The following is a 25,789-nucleotide window of genomic DNA, read 5'->3' as shown; positions in this document are numbered from 1 at the left end:
CGTGAAGTATTAGACAATTTGTGTTGAGAGTTGCGATTACTATGCACATTAGGAATGGCGATAGCGACAAGATTTCTGTTATAACATTATTGTTGATTCGGCGAGAAATTCATGCCGTTTCTATAATGTCCATACTGTTACTAACTAAAATTGGAAAGTGGGTCATCGTGTTAGATTCTCTCTAGACGTATACTAAATACTTAAACGTCGAAATGTTAGAACTTTTCAACCTTTTAACCGCCAATACTTTTTCATTCGTACGTGCCCGTATCGCCACCTACACCGAAACTATATGACATTTTGTCTTAATTATAATACTGCGGCGAAATGAGCTGGATAATTTTTGTCTTATAATTCAGACAATGGCGGTTAAAGGGTTAAAGGATAATAAGTATGGATTAGGTATGCATGTAAAAACTCGTCGTGAGCGGCAGTGTAAAAATAGTAAAAGTAGTACACTATTAAAATAATACAGAGCCATCGCCATTGTATCTCATCACGTTCAATGTAAATTATCTACGGTGAGACAAATCAAAATTAAAAATCAACAGCGGTCTGCAGGGCTAGACTCAAACTCGAAATATTAAATAGTATAAGTGTCAACACGACACGAAGTTCGAGTTTCGAGTTTCGGAGTAGCCCTGCTGGACACGGCCACTCCACCTTATCTGTGTGCGTTCGTCTGCGCGCGCGCATTTAACATGTGTATAGGTTTTAGTACTCGACACCGTAAACGAGATGACGGAAGTATTAAATTGTAGGTGATGACGATCACTTAAAATTACCACCAAAAACGCGCTGTGTGTACATTTTTTGATTTCAATCGTTCCTGTTACATTATACTCGTAAATGGACATTTCTCCACTAATTGGCAAATCGTTGACCTTGACTTCTTTTTTGGAAAAACGTGTAGAGATAAATGTCAAAGAAAAATGTTTCTGTGTTTAAAAACAACCATATTTTTAATTACAATTTTTCAAACACCCCAAAAACAGTCCCCTGACATGTCCCCAACCCAGAGTTACAGGTAATTTAGCGAGATTTCTCTATTGAACTTATTAGTCGTATTTCAATGAATATGCATGTCATTTTACCTATACATACACTACTACTATACATTTTTAATCAAACAAACATTGTCCCAAGAGTACAAAAACAGTACCCTGTTGCCTGATTATGATTAATATAAAAATAAGATTGACATTTGTGCATACATTTATATAAGTATACACAACACTGTAGTTATGGTGCAAAACCATTTTTACTGTTTTCATCCATCCATCCCAGCCTATATACGTCCCACTGCTGGGCACAGGCCTCATCTCAGAACAAGCGGGCCCACAGCAGCAGGCAGGCAAGGTTCTGTTTAATTCATAATAATTTGAAGAGAAAGTTGGCAGGGGACTGTTCCAATTTCCCATTTAGTGGAGAAATACCCAGATAAAAGGTACGGGTTACATTATAGGACTAAACAAGGTTTCTATACCTACTATTTAGTAAAGTCAGATAAGTATAACAAAAGACTCCTCCATTTTAAGGGTGAACCAACATCAAACCTACTGTCACCTGAGGCCTTATTGTCTATCACACTCGGAATCGCAATCGTTTTCACCACATCTTTCTGTCACACGGTATGAGACAAGGCTAGAAAGAGATGGCCATCGGTAGACAATACGGCTTCTGCTCGTTTGGACACCGTTAACACACAGCGCTCACATTTGAGTTGTTAATTTTTTATTCTGATTTGTCTATAGGATGAACCTGGTCCGTTTACCTTCCGGTTTAAACTTTATTTCGATAGGTTAAATACCTAAGCTTATGCCTTGTAGATTTTTTTTTAATGTTGATATTTAGGAAAATTGAAATACATATAAAGGCGGGGCCGCGCGTGTTCATAACTTTGGTAATTGTTTGATTTTATTTAGCGGAACCCTTTAATTAAGGCGCTATACATAGTGACTTACTAGCGTTCGGTGATCAGAGCAGTATTTACCATGAGTTTATAGTGACCATACTCGATAGCGACGGCGTAAATTATTTGTATAGAGAATTGTACCATCAGCCAATAAGTGGTCTATCAATTTTTAAGCAAGTTCCTATCAAATGAATATGTGGCTAAAGTCGAACTTTCAAGTTGACAGACACGCCTATTGGCATTATTGTTTTGTGACATGCAAACGATTATCGACTTTAGGGTGGTAGACCACATATTCGGCTGATGGTACAGCGCCTCTACAAATAATTTACGCCGTCGCTATCGAGTACGGTCACTGTAAACTCATGGTAGTGGTCCAGGTCCATAATATTGCCTAACTTGTCTGATGATCGCGATATCGCAATCAAATGACAGATTTTGTATGCGAAATCTGTCATTTGATTGCGATCGCGAGCGTCAGATACGTCAGGCAATACGGCCTCAGGGCCCCATTTCTCTGAGCATATGGTCTAATAATATTATTGTTTTGTTTCATTTTCTCATGCGATCTAAAAGCCCAAACCCTAATATTACTAGACTTAACCTTCGAGAAACTGGCCCTATACTACGAAGTGCAAAATTCGAACTTCGTATCTTGCCGTCCCGCTGACGCTAATATTATTTTATACGAGAGTGAAAGGAACGGCACGATACGAACTTCGATTTTCGAATTTCGTACTAGCCCCCCTGGAGCCAGCCGTCGAAGCGTCAAAACATACGTTGAAGGCGGGCGCAGGCGCTGCGGCGGCGATGTTGTCGCGCGCGTTTTTCACAGCGCACAGGTCGTGGTAAATCTCTTCGTCGTGGATGCGCGCGCAGTAGCTCGCGTACTCACCGACGTCGTTGGCCGGGGTGGGGGTGAAGCTAAACACGCGGCCTTATATAGCGAGCTACCTGTGACCTTGAAACGCATCGCCTATGACCTTGCTAGTGACTACATGGTTCCTGGCATGCCTTTTTTTAACCCCCGACGCAAATAGAGGGGTGTTATAAGTTTGATCGCTGTGTCTGTTTGTGTGTCTGTCTGTGGCACCGTAGCTCTTAAACGGGTGAACCGATTTGAATGCGGTTTTTTTAATTTGAAAGCAGGTTTTCTAGTGATGGTTCTTAGACATGTTTTATCAAAATCGGTTCAGCCGTTTTTGAGGTATTGAACTTTGAAGTGGCAATGTCGGGGTTTCCAACTCTTTGTTGGTTAGGTTATATGTATATGGTTTGATGAAAGTATGATGAACAAAGAAGCTTGTGACACTATTTTTTTTTTGTTTTCGCGAAAAACTTGCTAATGTAGTCAATGACGGTTAAGCCTACAAGATATTATAGTAATAAAAATAAAATCTAATGGAACAGGACTTTATCGTTCACCTTGTGTCTGCTGTGTCACTACATAAAGAGTTTGTTGCCAGTTAATAAACTCACATGCTAGGAACCGATGGCGAGTGTCAGGCTAGTGTCACAGGCCTGTGACCTTTAACGTCAATAGGCGTCGTATTTAGTCAAGGTCACATACAGCGTGTTAAGCGATTACATAGGTACATACAGCACGAGTACAGACGTATAATTTTTATTTAAATGCTTCACGGTTAATTGGATTAGGTACACATTTTCCACGGGATTTAGAACGTGACCTTTTTTTGTACCCGTGGTCCTAATGCTAGTGGATGCGTCTAACCATAAGGTCGAGGTATACACATATTTCACGCTATATAGATTTTTTAGATATCTTCGACTATTTTTTTTCAATATGCAAGAGGCAGATTGTCGGTGTGCAGATTTTAGAGGGAGGGGGAAGCTCGGTTTTAATGAAAATGAAAGAAAAAGAAAGAAAAGAAAGAAAATACATTTATTTAACGCCATAGTGGCCATAACACAAACATAGGAACAAACATGCACTTTGAAATGTGCACTTCAAACTTGAATATTTCGCATACAGATCACTGAATAGAAAAATCGTCTTAGCAACCCTAATAGGGTTAATCGAGAAAAAAAAACACCCCCACTTTACGTCTATGAGAGGTACCCAAAAAACATTTTTTTAGGTTTCTTTATTTTACCACTTTGTTGGCGTGACTAATATGTAGGTATATTCATGCCAAATTACAGTTTTCCAGTACTAACAATATAGTACATATACAGCTTCTATTTTTTATACTGGAACTATTTACACTTCATTTTCGTGTGCTAATAAAGGATCTAACTTTTATAATTTATACAATATCATATGAATATCATAATCATTCCTCCCAAACAAATGCAGGCCACTATTATAAGTTATCCTGTGGCGTTGTATGACCCTATGTTTAACTTTATATTGAAGTCACATTTAGATCAAGAAACAATAAGATGCGAACTTTACGATAGGATCATAACCTATTAATGGTCAGTTCAGTGGAGGGAAATGCCTCGTGTTCCCTAAATCGATTGTTTGTTAACGAAAATATATTAATGTTTTAAACTTCTAACTGCCGGCTGAATAGATATTGGAGTAATTGACATTAGCCGAATTTATAGAAACAATCTATAATATTTTAAATCATTCATTTTCAGAAGTGAAATTAAGCTTATATTTTCAGTTCGGTGCGATATCCAAACATTCCAAAATTAACCGCCCAAATCCGATAAACATAGACTCTAAAAGTAAACAAAGGAACCTGTTTACGAAAAATACACGGAGCAAGATTTCATAATATCAGACAATAATATCAAATCAGATATTTTTAAGCGGGATTGATTACGCCCTTTGCTAACGGCCTTGTCACGACTGTATAAGGCCAAGGTGCGGCGGCACTCGGAATATTGTTCTCATCTCCGCGCAGGGGCACCCAAATCACTCAGAATATTGTTCTCATCTCCGCGCAGGGGCACCCAAATCACTCGGAATATTGTACTGATCTCCGCGCAGGGGCACCCAAATCACTCAGAATATTGTTCTCATCTCCGCGCAGGGGCACCCAAATCACTCGGAATATTGTTCTCATCTCCGCGCAGGGGCACCCAAATCACTCAGAATATTGTTCTCATCTCCGCGCAGGGGCACCCAAATCACTCAGAATATTGTTCTCATCTCCGCGCAGGGGCACCCAAATACGTTCTCCTTCCATTTGACCGCTTCAACTTAGAGCAACTCGACTTATCGGTGATCAGCTGATTTCCGATCGTTTGGATTCACATCTATGCGAAGAGACGTAGGTTATCTTTGTGTATTTAAGGCTTTACCACGGGTACTTTCTTTTTTGTGTAAATTTTTTTTATTTCCTTTTTGTACAATAAAGAGTAGAAACAAACAAACAAACAAACTTCGACAGTCAGTTCAGTTCATTGATTTATACTAGGTACATGATAATTAACTTTTTGGAGAAGAATATAATAATTGTACAGAAAACTATTTTTTTTATTTGACTGGATGGCAAACGAGCAAGTGGGTCTCCTGGTGGTAAGAGATCACCACCGCACATAGACACCTGCAACACCAGAGGGATTGCAGATGCGTTGCCAACCTAGAGGCCTAAGAGAGAGAGTCCATCAGTTGTCACATGCTTCCAAAGTAACAAGTGCACAGGGTAAGTTGCGTAGAAAAAGAAATATAGAAAGAGATTTATTTCGGTCCCATCAGTACCGCCACCTTACAGTAATAAGAGTTAAACACTAATCGCCCACCATTTATAAAATTTATTTGACGGATAAATGTGATGCCGTCTCTGTTTGTTTTGTTCGAATTGACGGACACCGCATCACATTTAACCGTCAAATAAAATTAATCAAGGGGTGGTGAAACAGCCCCTAAAACTAACAAACTAAGTTACGAGGTGACACGACAGGACACCAAAAAGGAGACTCAGCATATTTATGTTGCCACACGTTAGGGCTGCCATCCGTCCGGGTTTCCCCGGATTTGTCCTAGTTTAGAGGGCGTCCGGGGAGCGTCCGGGCGGGGTTTCATTTGTAGTCCGGGTTTAAAAATATTTTTAATTTTTAGACCAATGCAATTAGAATTTTTCGAAGAATTAATTTCCAGCAAGCTGTAAATCGTTTTATAAGGATCTTATTTGATTGGCCTATATTTTATTATACCTACTGACCAACTTTAATAAAAACCTAAACCTGTTGACATGTCCGGGTTTTGGGCTCCAAAATCCGGGGTTTTCACGCGTCTTGTCCTGGTAGCCAAATTTTAGAGATGGCAGCCCTACCACACGTTATTATTAGCAACGCTGGTTTAGACCAAACGTTATACTAACTATGTACGAAGGTAACTTAAGGTTTCTGAAATTATGAGTAAATGCTTCAACACTCCTCATGAAAGTTCCATCCCGGGGGCCGATGAAAATCGATTATTAACGACCAACTATCAAAAATCGAAGCTGTATTACGTTGGCAACGCTTAGAACATTCAACAGTTTTGTTCATTCCGCACGGAAGTATCTACGCAAGCGAGGAAAATATTTGTTCTGAATAAATCTTTCGCTTCTCGCAAATCCCTATTGAATAGACAAGAGTAAAAGGAAAATGGAGGCTTAAGCGGAACGTGCTTTACCACCGCAATTTATAAAGCCGAGTCTGCGTTGCATTATGGTTCCACGGCAACAATGTTACAGATGTTCCGAGCTTCAGATGCCTCAGATTTGTTCTTCGACAATGTGCGCAGGAGAAAGAGAATCGTACGTTGCGATTATGTGTTATTGTGATTATGTGTTATTCGTGTCGTATCGTCCCTCTCACTCTCGTATTAAATAATATAAGCGTCAGCGGGACGGCAAGATACGAAGTACGAAAATAATATCTAGTAATAATATGCCTATAAAATATCTGAACACGCTTCTACGCCGTAACAATAGAGTCGTGTTCAGATATTTTTGATCAACTTTTTGCTCACAAGTTTACGAACTCGACTGTACTTATTAACTTTCGCATGTATAATATTAGTAGGATTTATGTGCACGGTTTTAACGAAGAAGCCTACGGAGAAACAAGGTATTAGTGTAGTACATTGTTTATGTGAAATAGTTTTTAAGTTATGAGGGGGGTCAAAAGTGGCTCCAAATGGTTCGGGTAAAATTACACACGGTGCTGCTCGCCAGTTCTGTTAGCTTGAACTTGGCTTGACACGCTACCGCGTGTCTAGATGGAGTTCATTAACGTTAGATTTCGTGGAATTTTAAATTTGCACAACGACAATCACGCCAGCATAACTGTGTCAATACACTTCAGAACATTTGAATTGCTTAGGCAACAGAATGTTTCATGAATAAACGGGATCTATGTAGTTTGCGTAGCTTGCATACAGGTGTCCTCGTGCTGCACTATGCTAACCGCTTTATTGTCTTACAAGCTGCATCAATACAGAACAATCTCTTAATAAAATTAAATGTTACATGCAAGCTAGAAAAAAAAACCGTTTAAATAAGTTCTAAATCTAAAACTCATGTTTTAAAACCGGCAGTATCGGTTGTAGTAGTCAACAAAAAAGTTTTCGAAGAAAAAAAAAGCTTACTTTTAAAAAGATTGTTCTTTTACGCTGCAAGGGTCATGTTCACTCAGCAGGGCAATTCTAAAAAAACTACAAATAAAACACAGTGTCAAAGCGTATTTCTATTTCAAATCTAGGTTAAAAGAGATGAAGACAAACATTTTCTGAACAGTTCCTCTTCCTTAGAAATGCCATGCAGAGCGAAATGAAAACAAAAACTAAAAAACAAGCGAAAATTATGCACGTAGTACCCTCAATTTCATCAACACTTAATACACTAAGGCCACCAGGTGCATCAATTTCGCAAAACTTCAAAAAACTTCAGGACATAAAAAAATGGTACCTACTTAACACAAAATTAAAAATAGGTATAAAATAGCGCTAAAAATGGTAAAAGCATTTCACTGGTCACTAAATAAAATTCAACCAATCTAAGCCCGTAAGTACCTACGTATGAAAAAACACACTGGAAAAACTCACAAAATGTCACATCAGCGGTTTAGCGTAAAATTACTGCTATGAACAACTACGAAAGGTTACCAAAAAACTTACACAAAGTAACTTATTTTTTATTCAGTGGGATACATGCAAAACTTACGGCACTAAAGTCGAAATGTTATAATTATATCGAAGATTTAATTGTTTACTTATTTACTTATTACATCTACTACGCAGCATAAAACTACACAAAAAGCCTCAATTATGATAAAATCCATGGCGATTTTAATCTAACTAAACCAAAGATTTACAATCAATCCGAAAACTTAAGCCTAGGCGCCGGAAGCTAAAAAAGGCGTATTCACTGCTACAGTAAACTAAAAACGTTAGAATCTACTTGTCTATTGCAAGTCTCATTCACTGTAACAGCGGTGGGAGTTAAACTTGAATGCAATACACACTTCTAACATCAAACCAACTCGACAAACCAATCGGTGTAAGATCATTTTACCATGCCTCAGACGGGGTGTTTCGAAGCAAGCATTCGTATTAAAAACAGCGAAATAAAACATAAACTTACGTTTCAAATGAATCTATAAAAGTTCATCGACATAATATAATCACGGAATAAAATAAAGGGAAGAGGACATCTGTCTTATTTACTTTATAAAATCCAGCTAAGAAGCTGACTGATATTCGCTACAACCCTTTACGTAACGTATTTAGTCTCAGTTAGAAATGTTAATAACGCTAGTTTTCATATTTATTTATGATTTACAGCGAGAACGCTTACATAATCGCTGTTGACATGAACTAAAAAAAAACAAATGAGTAGTTTTCTGCGTAAAAAAAAACTTTTAGTCCGTCTAGACTAGACTTCTTTTGATAAATACGTGTCAATTAAAAACACTTAAACTACGGAGTTTATAACGTCATTTTCCACCAGAGATGTGCGTGGACGTGTTGCGAGGAATATATTTTTTATTAACCAATAGAAACACTTCATTAACCTTGCCTCGCTCCGCTCAGCTGTTTCCACCAGAGACGTGCGGTACGTGGATGTGTAAATGAAGCGTTTCTATTGGTTAGTGAAAAACACATCCTCGCACATTATTAGATTTGGTACATATTTTGACTTTCATGAGTGCTTGTTATAGCCTAAATTGAATGAAGATGTTTTGACTTTTAAGTTAAACTTTTACATTTTTTTACTGCACGTAAGCACTACGGTATTTGACAACTCTTGATTTTGCCATGTCTTATATTATTATTATGAAAATATAGATTTACAGACCGTGTTTAGCGAAGAGAAAACTTAAATCGATTGAAAATTAGATTTGTAGTGATTTTTTGAAAAATCTATATGCCTGTCTTTTTCTCAAACGCTTTTCTCTATGCAGCAAGTATGGTACTACTTGCGTGTGACTTCACATGCAAGTATGTCTTTCTCTGTCTAATCTTAAATTTCAAGCCATAATAATTTTGTTAGCTTAAAAATTGTTTCTCTATTCGATAACAGGAATTGTGAAGTTTTAGGGACTGAAAAGTGATTAATAAATATCTCTCTGGCACAATGAACAGTTTTTTTAAATATTTTCTTAGTACCTACCTTTTGACAAGATTTGCGTTACTTACTATAGGTTAAATATCAAAAATTGAATTCACCCTACACTTTTCCAGCCGTTGGATTGACTAGAAAATTTTTGCATTATGCAAGTTGCCAATCTAAAATATTAAAAATCAAAAAATTATCCATACTATAATATTATAAATGCGAAATTGTTTGTGTGTATGTTTGACCGTCTTTCACGTCGAAACGGAGCGACGGATCGACGTAATTTTTGGCATAAGTAGAGATAGTTTATGGACCAGAGAGTGACATAGGCTACTTTTTATCAAGGAAAAATGCACAGTTCCCGAGGGAACAGCGCGCGATAACCGAATTCCACGCGGGCGTAGCCGCGGGCAAAAGCTAGTATATATCAAACTAATAATAAAAGTATGAATCTTTGCCCTTTACGTTTGGAAGTAATCGGAATGTTCGAACGGCGAGCCAATACGTATTGCAGGTGAGCTTTATTTACTTTTTGTTCAGTTATATTTGGAACATAGAATATGTATGAGCCCCGTCTATCGTAGCTAATCGTTCACCACAGCATACGTATTACCGTAACGTTAACTATGGCTTTACTCTTTTGCTTAACTACCAAAGATATGAAAGACATAGACATAACTTTATTTCGACATAAACGAAAAAAAAATGATGATGTCGAAAAGGAACTCGACTCAGTGCCCTTAGTGTAAGTTTTCGGTTACAAAATACGTCTAGATCGCGTTTGCGTTAAAATCTCAATTTGTACGCGAATACGAACAGCGTCTCTAGCGAAACGTTTGCGATGTTCGTGTTTCCATACAAATTGAGATTTTAACGGGAACGCGATCGAGACGTATTTTGTACCGAAAACTTGCACTAAGGGCACAGCATTATGCTACAGTAAGTATGTGCCTACTGCAGCGCTGATTTTCAGTCAATACCTTTATATCCATGCACCTAATGTGTTGGAAAAGTGTACAATAAATAAAATAAAACAATACATTTATAGATTAAAGAAGAACCGCAATACTAGTAGCTTATAATCTGTGATTAAATATGTAGAAATCAAACGCAGGTCTGTTTAAAAGTGAAGGTACTTGTGTTAGAGATAAGAATAGGCCGCCTTCCCGCCTGCAGGGAGTGCTTGTTGCAAATTAATTTAATATTTACTTAGTTTAAACTTAAAATTACTAATAGTGATAAGTTTTTTGAAAGTTAAAATGAGCCAAGCAACTAGTGAGCTGCAATTTTCGGTCTCATCTGGACTTACTCTTAGGCGAGATAGGGATCAATACGGTGTATTGTAATGTTTTTGTCCATTTTTTTACTTATTTAATAAAAGGAGGTGGGGGAGATCTTTGCTTAGCTTATTTTTAAAGACATAAATTAATACGCTTGAATACTTTAGGTTTCTTCAAATTGTTTTTCGAATTTTAAAGACTGATAATAATTAAAGCCGAACAGTTTAAAATAGTTATTTGTGTCACAAGGGAGCAAAATGGTGTATTTACGGCGAGGGCGTACATTGAATCCAGAATGTAGCGAAGGATTCTAGAATCCTGAGCGTAATGAGGGATTCAAGTTTTAACGCCCAAGATGAAAATAATTTTGCTCCCGAGTGGCTCAAACAACTTTTCACACCGAGCATTAAGAAACTTGAAGAAAAAAAACATCTGAATATAATTAAAAAACAAACAGCATAGAAAATGGCGTGGCTTTATAATTATCAACTTCAAAAAATGACATTTGCAATAAAACACTTAGAAAAGCCTTGAACAGAGAAGTTGCACTTTGCTCCCTCTCGACAGGGAGGAAAACTAACTTTTCTGAAGGAGAGGTGTGAAAATATCATTGTTTACGTAAGCATGAGGGGTTAGAACTTTGCTTATATTTTATCTGATACGGAAAGGGAGGTCAAACGTCAAACAAAAGTTTTGCAGCTGGTAGGACCTTGTGCAAGGTCCGCCCGGGTTGCTACCACCATCTTGCTCGCTAATCCTGCCGTGAAGCAGCAGTGCTTGCACTGTTGTGTTACGGCTTGGAGTGTAAGATAGCCGGTGAAATTACTGGCACTAGAGGTATCGCATCTTAGGCCTCTAGGTTGGCAACGCATCTGCAATACCCCTAGTGTTGCAGATGTTTATGGGCGGTGGTGATCTCTTACCATCAGGAGACCCACATGCTCGTTTGCCACCCAGTCGAATAAAAAAATAAATAAAAAAAAACACTAATATTCTGTTTACGTAATACTTAATTGACCCCTTATCGAACAGAAAAACAAATTTAATGCCACCTGTACATATAATAGAGTTATATATAAGGGTTTAAAAATTCAAGATTACACAGAGAAATAAATAAGCCCGTGACGTCACACGCAAATAGCGCCACCTACAGCACACAGAAAAGCATTTTTAAAAATGAGCAAAAACACTAGAAACTTTCAAGGCACGAGGTTCCTTAGACCGCGGTGCCCATAGACATCTGTGGTCTACGCCTAGTGCTTTAGCTCGCTCACTTTTTCGCTAGTTTCAGTTTAACTTAGCCAGACTCTAGCTAGCTTAAAGCAAGAAACCCACTGACAGCGGAGGCGGAGCGGTATGTAATATTGTATCGGTTGTAATATTGGAGCTAACGTGAAAGAGGCCACACAGAATACCGCGCCACGCTTATTTACGCTCGAATATTACAACCGGTACCGCCTTGGCACCGCGCCATACCGCTCCACCTTCGCTATCAGTGGGTTTCTAACTTTAATGTCGAATTCAAATAATAAGACCGACAAAAAGAAAACCGCTTCGAAACCCCCAAGAGGTTAGTAAAAAAAAAGGCTAAAAGAGATGCACAAGACTCTCCCCGCGGCGACTCCATATCGACGTCAAAACCGTATCGCCCGATTCCGCGTAACCCGCTAACGATCGCAAACAAGGCTACTACCGAGAAATGGGCCGGTTATCTATAAATTTTACGTTAAACTACCAATATTTTATCGCCCGCCGTCTGATCTTTTGCGCGTAAAAGTATTGAAAAATGTTTTTGTTTTTGGTTAAACGCGGCACCGACATTTGTGAACAGCGTCTGCGGTTTTAATCTTCATTTGTTTTCACGCTGGCATCTCCTTCGTTCGTAGTGCATCGTGAAAGAGAAACCACTATGACTAGCAGATTCATACATAGTGCTGTTAGGTGTGGCATTCCCTATTTCCGTCTGTTTTTCCCACAGAATTAATAAGAAGAGAGATAGAAATGAAACCCGAGCTAAAAAGAGAGACGCACATGTGGATAAAAAGCCAACTACTTTTTTTAGCAGCTATGTAAAATTAAATGACCTGACCATTATTTTAATAACAGAGATTTGGCATACCTAGCTTTGGTATAGATTGTATTGATTGATTGACTAAAGATTTAAGCAAAAAAAATGATTGATATCTCTTTACATGTAATTTATCTTATTTTAATTTATTTTGATAAAAATATTATTCGTTTTGTTGAAAATTTGCTACATGCATTTATCATTTCATTCATTAAAACTGTAAACTTTGTAATATGTAATTTTACCATGAAAACATATTTTTTTATTTAGTATTTAATGAAGCCATTTCTAAAAATTCTGACAATTGCTAAGCCCGTTCGCAATCCTAGCAAAGGGTCAAAAATCCTGACATGTCAGGACAAATCCTGATGTATGGCAACACTGCCTGTAAAGAAAGCCGCATTGCTGAAAATGGACTGTTGCAGAAATTGTTGTCCAAAAAGGATTAGGTTTACCTTCTGCGACCCACCATACAACAAAAATTGACATTGAAATTTAAAACTTAATGTCTCATAGATAAAGTTGAATTTATTTTTTTGTAAATTTGATTGATACAGAGAAAATGACACTTTATTCCTTTTTCAAAAGATATAAGTTCTATTGTTTACAATATGTACTAGTATTATCACTTTGAACCCCTTGGGGGTTTAGTGTAGGTTAACTAGTGTACTAGAAAGAAAAAATTAAATGAAATATAAAATGGTACCTTGTCATGTACTTAGTGAAGCTTACAGATGGAAAACACAGAAAAGATGACATTCGGTATACCTCCGTCCGTGCCAGACGAAATAACGTTTATCAAACAGTATTTTCCCTTGTATTCATAATCATGCGCCTCGTTGCTTGTCTACTAATTAAGCACTCAACTTTAAAACAACATGGCACCACGCTACACCCAGTGGAATAACTGAGGACTGCCCTCTTTAAAAAAAACTTTTTTTTAGTTCAGTGCTTTGAAAATTTTACTAAACAAGCTAACATGTATATATTTTGAAGTAACATCAATTAGAGACCTGCAGCTCGCGAGTGAGTGATTCAAAAGTGCTACAATCATTAGTTCACCAGATCACTAGAGCGTTTCGGATCCAAATGTGTCAGTAAGCTCACTCGCTCTGGCAAGGCAAACGAAAAGAAACAAACGGTGGTTCATTTCATCACAGATAACTTGGTCTGTCTGTAAGCTCGCTCGCTCCGAGTGTATGAAATAAATTATATATATGAATCAAATGAACCGCAGACAAGCATAGAAGATACTAAGCTAAATAATATTATCTAGCTGAGTTTCTTCCCATATTCTTCTCAACAGAGGTTTTTCCGAACCGGTGGTAGATTTTTTTGACATTCATAAGTGCTTGTTATAGCTTAAATTTAATAAAGATATTTTGACCTTTCACTTTATTGTTTTCTGCATGAAAATACACGTGCTGCACAGCTGTAGCTGCCCTGTCACGGAACAGCTAGGTTGGTTTTAGTTAATTAATGCACTTTTCAAAATACAGCCGCGGTTTATACAAGGTGTTAATGAAATAACTGAAAAACTCATAAACAGTCCAAAACTATTTTTTATTTTAAGTTGCCTAGTATATTGCATTTATTTACAAATATTTCAATTATTAAAAAAACTTACGTTTTGCTATTTGTATGTATGTATTTTTTTATTAGGGAACCTACCTACACAGTTACGAGGTATGTAAGATTTTGTATATGTACTTTTTAATGTACTTATTTTTCTTTCCTTTTTTTATGGAGTGACAATGCACTGGTATAGTTATTTGAACTGTATCGGTCGGCAAGCTGAGCGTTTTCCGCCTTGTGCGCACTAAACTACAAAGCCAGAACAATGCAAAGGAACTCGCGTGAAATCGTTGCCATTTCACGCCACTTCCCTTGCGTTGCAAATCTACCATTATTCTTAAGCATTCACGCATCAAAAAACGGGATCATAATTAAAACGGAGTAAAAAACTGCTATAACCTCCTGAGTCCTGACATTTTTTAACATACTTAGCGTTTAAGACCTAGACGTGGTTGTTCAACGTGGTAGCTTTGTTATTTTGGATATTATTTCAAAGTTCTTAGAATTCTTTATTCAATTAACAATTTGTACTTTATAAAGTACATTCGGCCGTTATTTAGTGTTAATTAGTCCTTTATAAAGTACGTGAGGACTTAGGAGGATATACACGAATATCCCTCAGAAACGAAGCGTCACTTACTCGGGGCGGTATTGTTACATAAACTTTATTTCCTTAATTTGGCCTCATCATGTATTTTGCAAGACGATAAAAACAGGATTTCGCGGAAATACAGACCCACTTCAAAGATGAGACAACGTTGTAAGTGTGTTTTCTGCGGAATACTCTTAAAGCCTCATTTTCACGGTCCAATTTACACTAACAGATAAATTCTTAACATCAGGAGGTAAGGGGGCTTCTCACTATTCAGCTACGAGTCCTTAGGCTATGTACGCACTATGCTGCTACTGGTAACCATGCGGTCTGAGTAGCCTTAGCCTCCTGAGTCTCAAATTGTTCTAAATGGTGAGCATAAAACCTAGATGAGAGTTATACGTTCTGTAATTTTGAGTATATTTAAAGTTCTTTATTCATTGAACAATTTGTACTTTATAAAGGACGTTCGGCAGTTATTCTCACAATTGATTTGTTAGCATAAGGAGATGCAATCCCTTTAGCTATCTAGTTTGTCGTGTACATTGGACCGTGCGAAAAAAATCGCACAATTAATACGTCTCAATAAGGAACACGCCATATTTTAATTGCTTTTGAGAGCGGCTTGGCTTGAAACGAGATTTGAGAGACAAAGATTTAATTTGCGATTTCCTTCAGGCTAAAATTGAACCCTTCCCGGTGAATTATTTATCAAGGCATATCGATCGTACTTAAGGTTATAATAAATAGTGTATAGTGTATTTATTTTGTACTCTAATGTATTTATTAGAAATACTCATTTATTTTGACAACTTCGGATGGATAATGCTTGATAAATAACGAGCGCGTAGCATATGCTTAGTAGTCTAGACTGACGATATGTTCAACAGAGTCATAGCCACCTTACAAAAACTGCTATTTAGGAGTGATTTATAATTTATTTATGTAAACAGCATCGATAAGGCTCGAAATTGCAACCGAATATACAGATATTCCTTGTACTAAATTTAGTACAGACCGAATCAACTATCAATTCCCTGATTCACAGTGAGTTTCAAATTGTAATAGTCAAGATTTAACGTGGGCCTTACAAATTATCGGTTTAGTACCGGTATCATAGCGGTTTGCGCTTGCGACGAGAACATTGAATGGCGGAATATGACAACGGTCGACCCCAAGTAATTTGCAGGTGGTAGGACCTTGTGCAAGGTCCGCCCGGATTGCTACCACCATCTTGCTCGCTAATCCTGCCGTGAAGCAGCAGTGCTTGCAATGTTGTGTTTCGGCGTGGAGAGTAAGACAGCCGGTGAAATTACTGGCACTTGAGGTATCCCATCTTAGGCCTCTAGGTTGGCAACGCTTCTGCAATCCCCCTGGTGTTGCAGGTGTCTATGGGCGGTAGTCTCTTACCATCAGGAGACCCACTTGGTTGTTTGCCATTCAGTCGAATAAAAAAATATATATATGGGAGAATGGTTCACCCACAATCACAAAGATTTTACATTGCGCATTGTGGGTCTACCATAGCTAGATGCGTGCCACAGAATATCGCTCGAGTCGTTTGCGATTCCCACGAAGATCGCGATCGCGAATTCTAGCAGTCGGATTAATCCGTTCCATCTTACAGACTGGCTAAAACAAAAAGTCTTTTCTGGGAAATTGCATTAAAAATTCAAAAAAATATTATAAATGAAACGGATACAAAATTCAGATCTATTGTCAAGAAGACATTAATATCAAAGGCGTATTATAAAGTTAATGATTATATCATGGACAGGGATATTTGGAAATAATTCCGATCCGCATTATCGATCCCTTCAAATAGCGAACCTACTGTGTTAAAAATAAAGTTGTGTTAAATACTTGTATACATATCATTTAATAATATTGTAAATGTTTTAAAAAAAATATATACCTCGTTGAGTTTCTTGCCGGATTCTTCTCAGCAGAGGTTTTTCCGAACCGGTGGTAGATTTTTTTGACATTCATAAGTGCTTGTTATAGCCTAAATTGAATAAAGATATTTTGACTTTGACTTTGAATCCGAGGCAGCACTCAATGAACATATCGTCAGTGGCGACGCAAACAAACGTCACAATATCGCCACCTCAGGCAGCGCCGACGTGAACTTCACGTAGCACAGATCCTCGTATATCTCCTCAACGCGCTCCTCGCACGAGATGCTCGGTATCGTGAACTGGACCCATGGCACGTCGGGCGTTACCGCGTGAGGGCAGTCGTGGCGTCTCGGCGGTTCGAACGGGATAGCACTAGACGTCAACCTTGTTACTCAAAACCAACCCGCGAGGCCAAATAACCAAAGAGTTTAGACTGGAACTACACAGAACCAGCAGCCCACCGAGTTTAAATGATTGGCCAACTTGGGTGACACTATTCACCGGCCGTGCAATACCGACCTGATATTTCGTGTACACGCCCATAGAAACTCTTGTCAGTTTGACACCAGTTTGTGTGGGCGTGTACACGAAATATCGGGTCGGCATTTCCATGTCGTTATTATCTGTGCCGGTAAATAGTGTCACCCGCCAACTTGACACAGAAGGTAACTAACCTGTCTTAAAACTAATAAGGAATATTCAAGGAGATAGCCATGTTATTACTGTACCGAATACCCCGCCCGTAATCTATACCTGTGGGCATTTAGTTAGGAGAGCGTTCAAATTAAATATCTGTGTGTTTATAATATACGAGCCGCAAAATCTCAAAGCTCTTTTGTTGGTTAGGCGGCATTATACTAAAAGTGACTTTCTTATTAAGTAATATCAAACCACTGACCCCTGCCTGGCCTTCCGCAGAGAGTCCTCACAGTAAAATCCATCGACAGTATGACTTTACTGTGATAAGGTTCCACAATGGGTCACGATTCATTTTGTTTGATACGAGTATACTGTGTGTATATGCCTCGAAAAGACGTAGACGCTGAGCGGTAATCGCACAGAGCACTTATGACAGGACTTGGCTCAAGCTTATTTTTGTATCAAAGCTTTTCTACCATTTCTTGAGAGGAACACATAGCTTCTATAGCACGCTTGTATGTATGTATTACATATACGCAAAATATACTAAGCGGCACAAAAGTTGGCCCACTTTGCATACAAAATTACCTATTACTGCATAAATTTGCGGGCCAGATTTTTCTGTCGCTCAGTATATATACAAAAAAAAAACTTTATTGAACACGGATAATTAGTTATATTTTATTTAAAGTAAAATTTGAGTTTAGACGGTTGGCTAACAAGTGACGTCACAGTTCAGTATTACCACACAAAATCTACAGAACTGTCGCGTTTTGATTGTTCATAAAAATATGACAATTACCTAATCCGTGCTTGTAGGTAGTTTTTTAAACGGGAACCAAATTCTATAACACTAGCCGTTACCCGCGACTATGTCCGTGTAGGATTCGGCTATCGCTATTCCGCGGAAACTATGCAATTTTCCGGGACTCAAAATATCTGTATACCGAATTTAATCTTAATCGGTTCAGCGGTTTACACGTGATGGAGTAACAAACAAACTAACTAACAAACAAACAGATTTACAAACTTTCGCATTTATAATATTAGTAGGATTAATTAATTTATTAACGATCACCAACAAGATAATTAATAGGACATCGTAGAAAAAGTCAAGTATCTACTAGTTAAACATTCCAGGTAAATGCTTATTTAATTACCGGTAACCACAACTCATGCTTATGCTTAAAATTAACAAAAACCTTTAATGAAGTAAAAATCCGGATAAAAATAGGAAGAACTGTAAAAAAAAACTCATGACCATAGTGTTCACATACTTTCGCAGAACGATAGGGCGCGTTACCAGTTCCTGTCATAAGTGCTTTGTAGATAATTTTAATAAGTAATGGTATTATCTATAGAAAATTATACATAGGTCATTTATAAATGAACCTGTCTTATTTACCTACCTAACGTTTTTCCAGTGATCTATTATGTTATTTTATTAGGAATGTAACAACATTAACGTAGAGTCGCCAATAGTCATTATATGGTGTCTTAAAATTAACCCTGAACATTTCAGCACATGGTTGGGTTTCAACTGAGGTTGGCATTCCATATAGTTAAACCGCTGCAAACCCGACCTGCAGAACTTTTTCAATATAAACGTCCCCAGTCGCTTCCTTCATGAAAACAATGGTGGCTTGTTGAGACAAGGCTGTACTGCAGTTCGTGCTTACGGCGGTTTATGTAAGTAAGGGCGGAAGTCACCGCTTTCGTAAGTAGCGAAGAACTTATACAATCAAAATAACCTTACCAACCGAAATTCAGGCTTTTATAATACATGTACTAAGTACTAAAAAGAATTACTAGAATGAACTATAACCCAACTCCTTTTTGTTCTTACTACATGTATTAGGTACAATATCTCGCCTGAGCAATCGAACCGAATCGCTGCGAGCTACTCCGTATACTGCCGGTTGACCGACACGCCGAGCGCCTGAACGATTCCAATATACTAGTTTGAGTGGCGAATTAGCAAACAGAAAAGGAACGGCTATTGAATGAACGGGTGCGAACCATGCACCCGTTCACCATTAGGGTCTCCCCACATCTATCGACGTAAAAAACGCTTTATGTGCACGCAATAAGAGCGAAAACGACGTCTTCCCGTCGCCGTGCCAATAGAAGTCTTTTTCGCTCTTATTGCGTGGACATAAAGATCTTTTCTTAACGGCTAAAGCCGCTTCCGTGTCAATAGGTTTGGGGTGACCCTTACGTACCAGTATACCAAAAGAACAGAAATACCGAACTAGTACATTTTGCACGATTGTTAGCTGGGAGCGATCGGTTAAAATACTTCGGATTAATTTTAAGACACCTTTTCTAATGATTATAGATTTCGTCGTTCCGAAATTCCTATAAAAAAAGTATTAGGCTTATCCTAAATCAAAATAAAAAGATTACTTACACAGATTGCAGGTCTTTGTAGATGTCTTCTTCCGACTGGGTCCGGTGAGCAGAGAAGGGTCTGAAAGAACACGCCTAATTAGATCTACATTTTTTGACATTTCAAAAGTCTTAATTCCTCTCCTTTCTAGCACTATTTCACAGAACTTCTTTTTTTTGTTTCAATAAAATAATTAAGGCCAGCACCAAAGTCTCGCACGGTCTGATCACGGATGTATGCAGATGATTTGTTGTTTGACAGAATCCCAGGAAGCCCTACAACAGCTTATGTAGAGTCTGAATGTGTCATGTCACATGTCGAAGATTTGGTCTTAAAATAAGTGCAATAAATACGAAAGTAATGGCCTTACACACTAAGAATCTGAGAGTCGACATAAAGCTTGGTCAAAGCTCACTAAAGCAGGTAGAACAGTTTAAATAATATCTGGGAAGCATGATAACATCAGTGTCGCCTTGATAGCGAAGTCAACTGCAGTGGGAGCAGCCTCAGCAGCTTTTGGCAAACTTCACTTCAGGGTGTTCCGGTCACACAACATAAAGCTCTCCACTAAGGTAGCTGTGTGTGTACATGGCAATAATTCTGCCGAATCTCCTCTATGCCTCTGAGACATGGTGCCTGTACCGCAAGCATATCCGCCTGTTAGATGGGTTCCAGCCCTCCATGCCTCCGTGTCATTATCCGTGGTCCGATTTAGAAACACGGAGATTCTAAAGCGTGCTGGTGTCGTGGGGATGGAGGCTTATTTGATGCGGCGGCAGTTGCGATGGTGTGGGCACGTCTTTCGTATGCCAGACGAGAGTCCTGAAGCGCATCTTTTATTCCGAATTGCAAGATGGCAAGCGGAAACAAGGCGGCCAGATCTTGCGGTGCAAAGAAGTGCTAAAGCGACACATGAAAAGAGTCGACATAAATGCGTCACATTGGGAGAATTTGGCAGGGAATCGGTCTCAGTGGAGGCGGACCGTGCACGTAAAGGTGAGCGAATTAGAGGCAAGGCGACGGAGCGAGCTCGATGCGAACAATTACGTCGAAGGGGTGCTGACGTGCAGTGAGTGCAGTCGCACTTTTACTGCAAAGATCGGGTACGTCAGTCACCTGAGAGCACACCAGCGCCGCTCTCAGCAGTAGGAAGTAGTCACGTAGCCGAATACGGCTGGGGGATTATTATAAAAGCCTCGGCCGGAACTAGGGGTTGCCGGTCTCGCAACCCTATCCGGCCTCGCTATTAATGTACTATAATAATAATAATCTCCCAGCCGTATTCGGCGGTAATGCACTATAGGAGATAGTCCATAAAATGTACGCTCGATGAATTTTAACCACAGAAAACATACAAAAGCTCATGGTTTTAAACAGTTGTCGAGGGGACGTTACCATGGCAACGAGATACACGAAAAGTTGATCGACCATTTATAGTCTGTGAAATTAAAAGTCACACTGTTGTCATCTTTCAAAGTATAGTGTTGCCACTTTAACTTGCAGATATATCTAACTCGTTCATTACTTACATGATATTCCTGGCCAGAGCCTTGGGGGACTGGCTGAGTTTGGACAGAGTGCACAGCACCCGGTGGAAGTTGGACAGGTCGAACAGCATGGAGGGGTCAAAGAGGTCACTCTCCCGGAGCTCGAACACGTCCTCGCACGTTCGGAGAAAAACTTTGATGTTCCGCATACACAGGAACTGCGGACAGAGAGACAAGCATGTATTGAAGATCCAGTACACCTCATGACCGTGCATGGCTGGCGCAAACAAAACAATGAGGATTTTCCGAGAGGCAAAATATCGCTAGATGGCGTTTGTATTACGAGGTCCGTTTGACGTTTCAGTGTTGCTTGCGATTGGCTCATTTAGTTAATTTAAACCGGTGAATGGAAAAAAAAATCAGGATGGTAGTAAGTATATCAAAGTTACAAGAAAACTATAATGGTTAAGTTTTCTTGAGAATTATTAGTAGTTTAAGAGTAAATAGCAGTCTAAGGTATTACTTAATATTTTCGTAATGTTTTGAACATGAAACTACCGTGAGACTCACTCATATTAAATTATACTATAACGGATAACTCACGTCTTAAACCGAGTTTAGCTCGACATGATTCGGGCTATTTATAGTGTGCGTGTTGCGGCAGCCGCCGAGTCGCGTGCTCCTGAGAGGAAGGGCTACGAAATAGCCCGAAACATGTCGAGCTAAACTCGGTTTAAGACGTGAGTTATCCGTTATATCATTTAATATTTTCGTAATGGCTACGGAACACGCTCTTGGCCGGTTTCTTTTTTTTTATAATTTTCCCTGTTAGTAGTATTGTTCTGTGGGTAAAATCATATAAAATGTACATCATCTAGAAACTTTTAAGAAAATGTTTAGCTTTCGTTGAACATTCTGCTAATCAAATTTCCAACATTAATTTTATCAGAGCGGCCAAGGTAGTCAAAAATATCGGAGCATGCGCTCTATTGTCAAGGCGCATTAGAGTTCATGCTCCGATATTTTTCATCACCTTGACTGCTCAGAAATATCTGATGGCGACTGTACAGTCGGAGTAAAAAAAGGTTCGTCACCTTAAGATCTATTTTCCTTTGCTCAATATGAGCGATGATCTGCTTTACCAATAAAATTGATGACTCGTTATCAACGTGCACTTTTCGTAGCAAAGGGTATGGCTGGCAGAAAAAACAAATACATTTGAATATTCACTTTTGTTCTTAACTATAAAATAAATACTTACCTTCTTAGGATTTCACCTCTATATATAACTCCTTACGGTACAAAACCTTTTTCGTCCTACTATATTTTTAAAACAATATACGGTACGTCAAATTACATTAATTTATGTCATAAAAATACAAGTTTAGTTTTAAATCTAATTAAATTACGCGAAGTGTTTATTCTAATCTAAATAATGTGCATCGTATCTAGAGTTCATATTAAGTGGTGACAGACGTACGAGCAAGTACGCGTACTTATGGCTCGACGACCTTTTTCGCCTGTGTGTCACCATAAGTACGCGTACTTTAAAACCGTCAGCGATCCAACCGGTTTGAAATCTTGCTCGTGGCCCGCAAACTTAAAACCGCGTACTTTAAGTTCGTACGTCTATCACCCACTTTAAAGTATTTCAAGTGGAGTCCTAATAAAGTGCACATATGATCACAGTATTGACATTCACAATATGGATTTGAGTTTTGACACAATACCCGGATTTTATAACGACGGACGAAGGCTTTATTTGCAATGTCAATATTAAAAGGAAAAAAGACACTATAAATAAGCACCTAAGTCAAAAGTTTATTACAAACTAAAAAACTTCCTGTTGAAAAACCCTATTTACAGTACTGAAAAAGTCGTGCAGCAGCTGATAGAAGGCAAAGAGGTGGATATGCCGGAGGGCGTCAATAAAAATATATTAAATACTTGTTGTTTCTTTAAAAAATATGGCTCTGTCCATCGGAGGACAATTTTGCCAGTGTCTAGTAGTTTTTGCCGTTGTACGGTAAAAAAATTCTAGAAAACGAAATATGAGAGGTGATGGTGGATGAACGATGACAGCGCGAATTATTAAATACTTAAATTACCTTCCTGTGACCTCTGTTACCGTATAAAGGTCAGTTAGTTTTTTTAAAAGGTTTTTTTTTCTAATCGACGTGAACGACTGACAGCTAAATGTATTGAACAAATTTTAGTCTTTTATTCATTATAATTTTGATAAATGATTATAAATATGTACCTATACAAATCTCACAATTTGTGAAATATATAAGTTAAAAATACTTGTGTATCTGTTTTTTTGTCAACCATACTTTGCACAAAAACTGCACGTTGATAACGATCACTAAGCATGACATACTGCATCAAACTGTCAACCTGCTAAACATAATCTTGTTTAAAGGTGACCATAGCAACCCTACCACTACACCTTGGCACTGAAAAACGCTGACAATTAAATAGAACATTAATTGATTCAAACTCTTACGACGCTGTTTATTAAAAGGGTTTGGTATTGATATGAAACTAGATATATGTTAGAGGTGTTTACGTGTCAAGTAAGTATAATTTGATATGCCCTTGTCTACTTAGTGCTTTGGTTTCAAAACATACTAAAAGTCTATGACTAGAAAGGAATCAATTTAATAACTGACAAAGGTTTTCCTACTTCCACTGTACCTAAGCCGTGGTAGATTAGTAGTTTGACCTAAGATCCCTCACTCAAGCACCAGTGGCATTCAAGAAGTACAATTTGTACTACAAGTTACAATTTGTAAACGCTAGTTTCTTTTCAATGCATACTGTTAAACAAAGACTACCGCTTGTTAATCGGTACTTGTAGCTTCGTGAATAGGACACAAAAAATCAAAATCAAAATCATTTATTCAGTAAATAGGCCGCAATGGGCACTTTTACACGTCATTTTTTAAACTACCAGCGCTTTCGGAAAGACCATCATTGCCAAGAAGAATGCGCCGCAAGAAACTTGGCAGAAAGTCATTTTTTCAACATAAAATAATTACAAATAAAATACTTAAAAATTACAGTATACAATGAAATAAAAGAAAATACAAAAAAAAAAATACAGGGATGTATGGGGTCCCTTAGTTACAAAACTAAACACTAACTATAATCTATGTTCAGTAGAAGTGTAGACTGCTTCCACCGTCAAAAATTAAAAAAATAAATATTAATAATAATAATAATTTAATTCTGAAATTTACATTTCAGGTCAAGTAACCATTAAACTTTTGGATTCCGAAGGCAAGCTCACGTCTGCCGCCCCCAAAGTTAGCTCACACGAACTCATGTCATGCTCTACACAGCACTCTCTGCACAGGTCGTGGATTCGAACCCAGGCACACACATCTGACTATTTAGGGATTTACTTGCGAAATTTAATTTGTAACAAAAGCTTCATGGTGAAGGAAAACATAGCGAAGTAATTTAATGGTGTGTGTGTGTAAAATTCCCAATACGCACTGAGCTCGCGTGGGCACTACAAGCCGAGCCCTCACAATCTGAGACGCCTCAGTAGCTGCCGAATGCGTAAGGGCCAGTACAGACTGACTGCATTCCATTATATTGCAGTTCCATTGCAGACCGTCTGTACCGGCCCTCTTTTTGGTTCATACATGTGTTTTCCATTTTACCATTTTATTATAAGTAATTGGTTGTCAAAAAACACCAAAATCATTCAGTTTCTACTTCTAAGAATAGATAAGCTATCTATGTGTCTCTGGGTTGGACTTAACATAACGTAAGAATGGAAACTACATTTAGGTCGATCAGAATCTAAAGGAACTGAAGAAAAACAACAAAAGGAATAAACAGCGTTAGTAGATAAGTAGCTGGATAGCATAAAGGCGCGGCCACATGCAGCCGCTTGTCGCTCGTTTGCAGCGACAAATCAGGTCACGTGACCCTATTTTCAATTTCCCGCGACTCCAAAAAAAGCATCGAGTCGCCGTGACGCCGTGTCGAACAGCAGGGTCAAGATGATTTCTTAACCTCCTTTAGCGGCAGTCGTGGCACTGGTACAAATAAAAGAAATTGGAGTGAATGAAAAAGTGTTTTTTTCCGAAATTGAACAGGTTTTTTTTAATAATTTTATATGTCACGTGACCAAATTTGACGCCGGAAACGAGCGTCGAGCGGCTGCATGTGTCCGCACCTTCATAATTTCAAGCAAAGTAGACTGTAGAGGTGAGATGTACTTACTGGAACAGGTTTTATTATGGACATCTTTTATTTAGCGTACGAGTACCTATTTAGAGTATGGCGACTCGAAACGTTAACGCGCAACTCTCAAGTCTCGCAACTCGGCAATTTTTAAATAAATACGCCAGCTATATTAACACAGACCGATTCAATCCCTTGAAGAGGATGAAAACACTTGGAAGGAACC

General features: G+C 38.3%; 1 protein-coding gene across 2 annotated transcripts in view; it reads right to left on the bottom strand.

Moving 5' to 3' along the window:
- Vav (Vav guanine nucleotide exchange factor) overlaps positions 1-25,789 on the bottom strand; it is a 53,322-nt gene that overhangs the window by 23,205 nt on the left and 4,328 nt on the right. The window contains exons 2-4 of one of the 2 annotated variants that reach the window (XM_074104277.1): positions 21,406-21,581; positions 19,898-19,957; positions 17,058-17,220 (exon numbers count right to left, since the gene is read on the bottom strand). In XM_074104277.1, coding sequence (XP_073960378.1) covers positions 17,058-17,220; positions 19,898-19,957; positions 21,406-21,581 — 399 coding nt within the window. Of the gene's footprint in view, positions 1-2,694; positions 2,840-17,057; positions 17,221-19,897; positions 19,958-21,405; positions 21,582-25,789 lie in introns of both variants that reach the window. The other variant, XM_074104359.1, reaches the window with a different exon arrangement.

This window comes from Choristoneura fumiferana, chromosome Z, assembly GCF_025370935.1.
Source record: "Choristoneura fumiferana chromosome Z, NRCan_CFum_1, whole genome shotgun sequence".
NCBI lineage: Eukaryota > Metazoa > Arthropoda > Insecta > Lepidoptera > Tortricidae > Choristoneura > Choristoneura fumiferana.
Note: the sequence above shows the minus strand (reverse complement) of the source record. Positions and strands in the feature narration are given on the sequence as shown.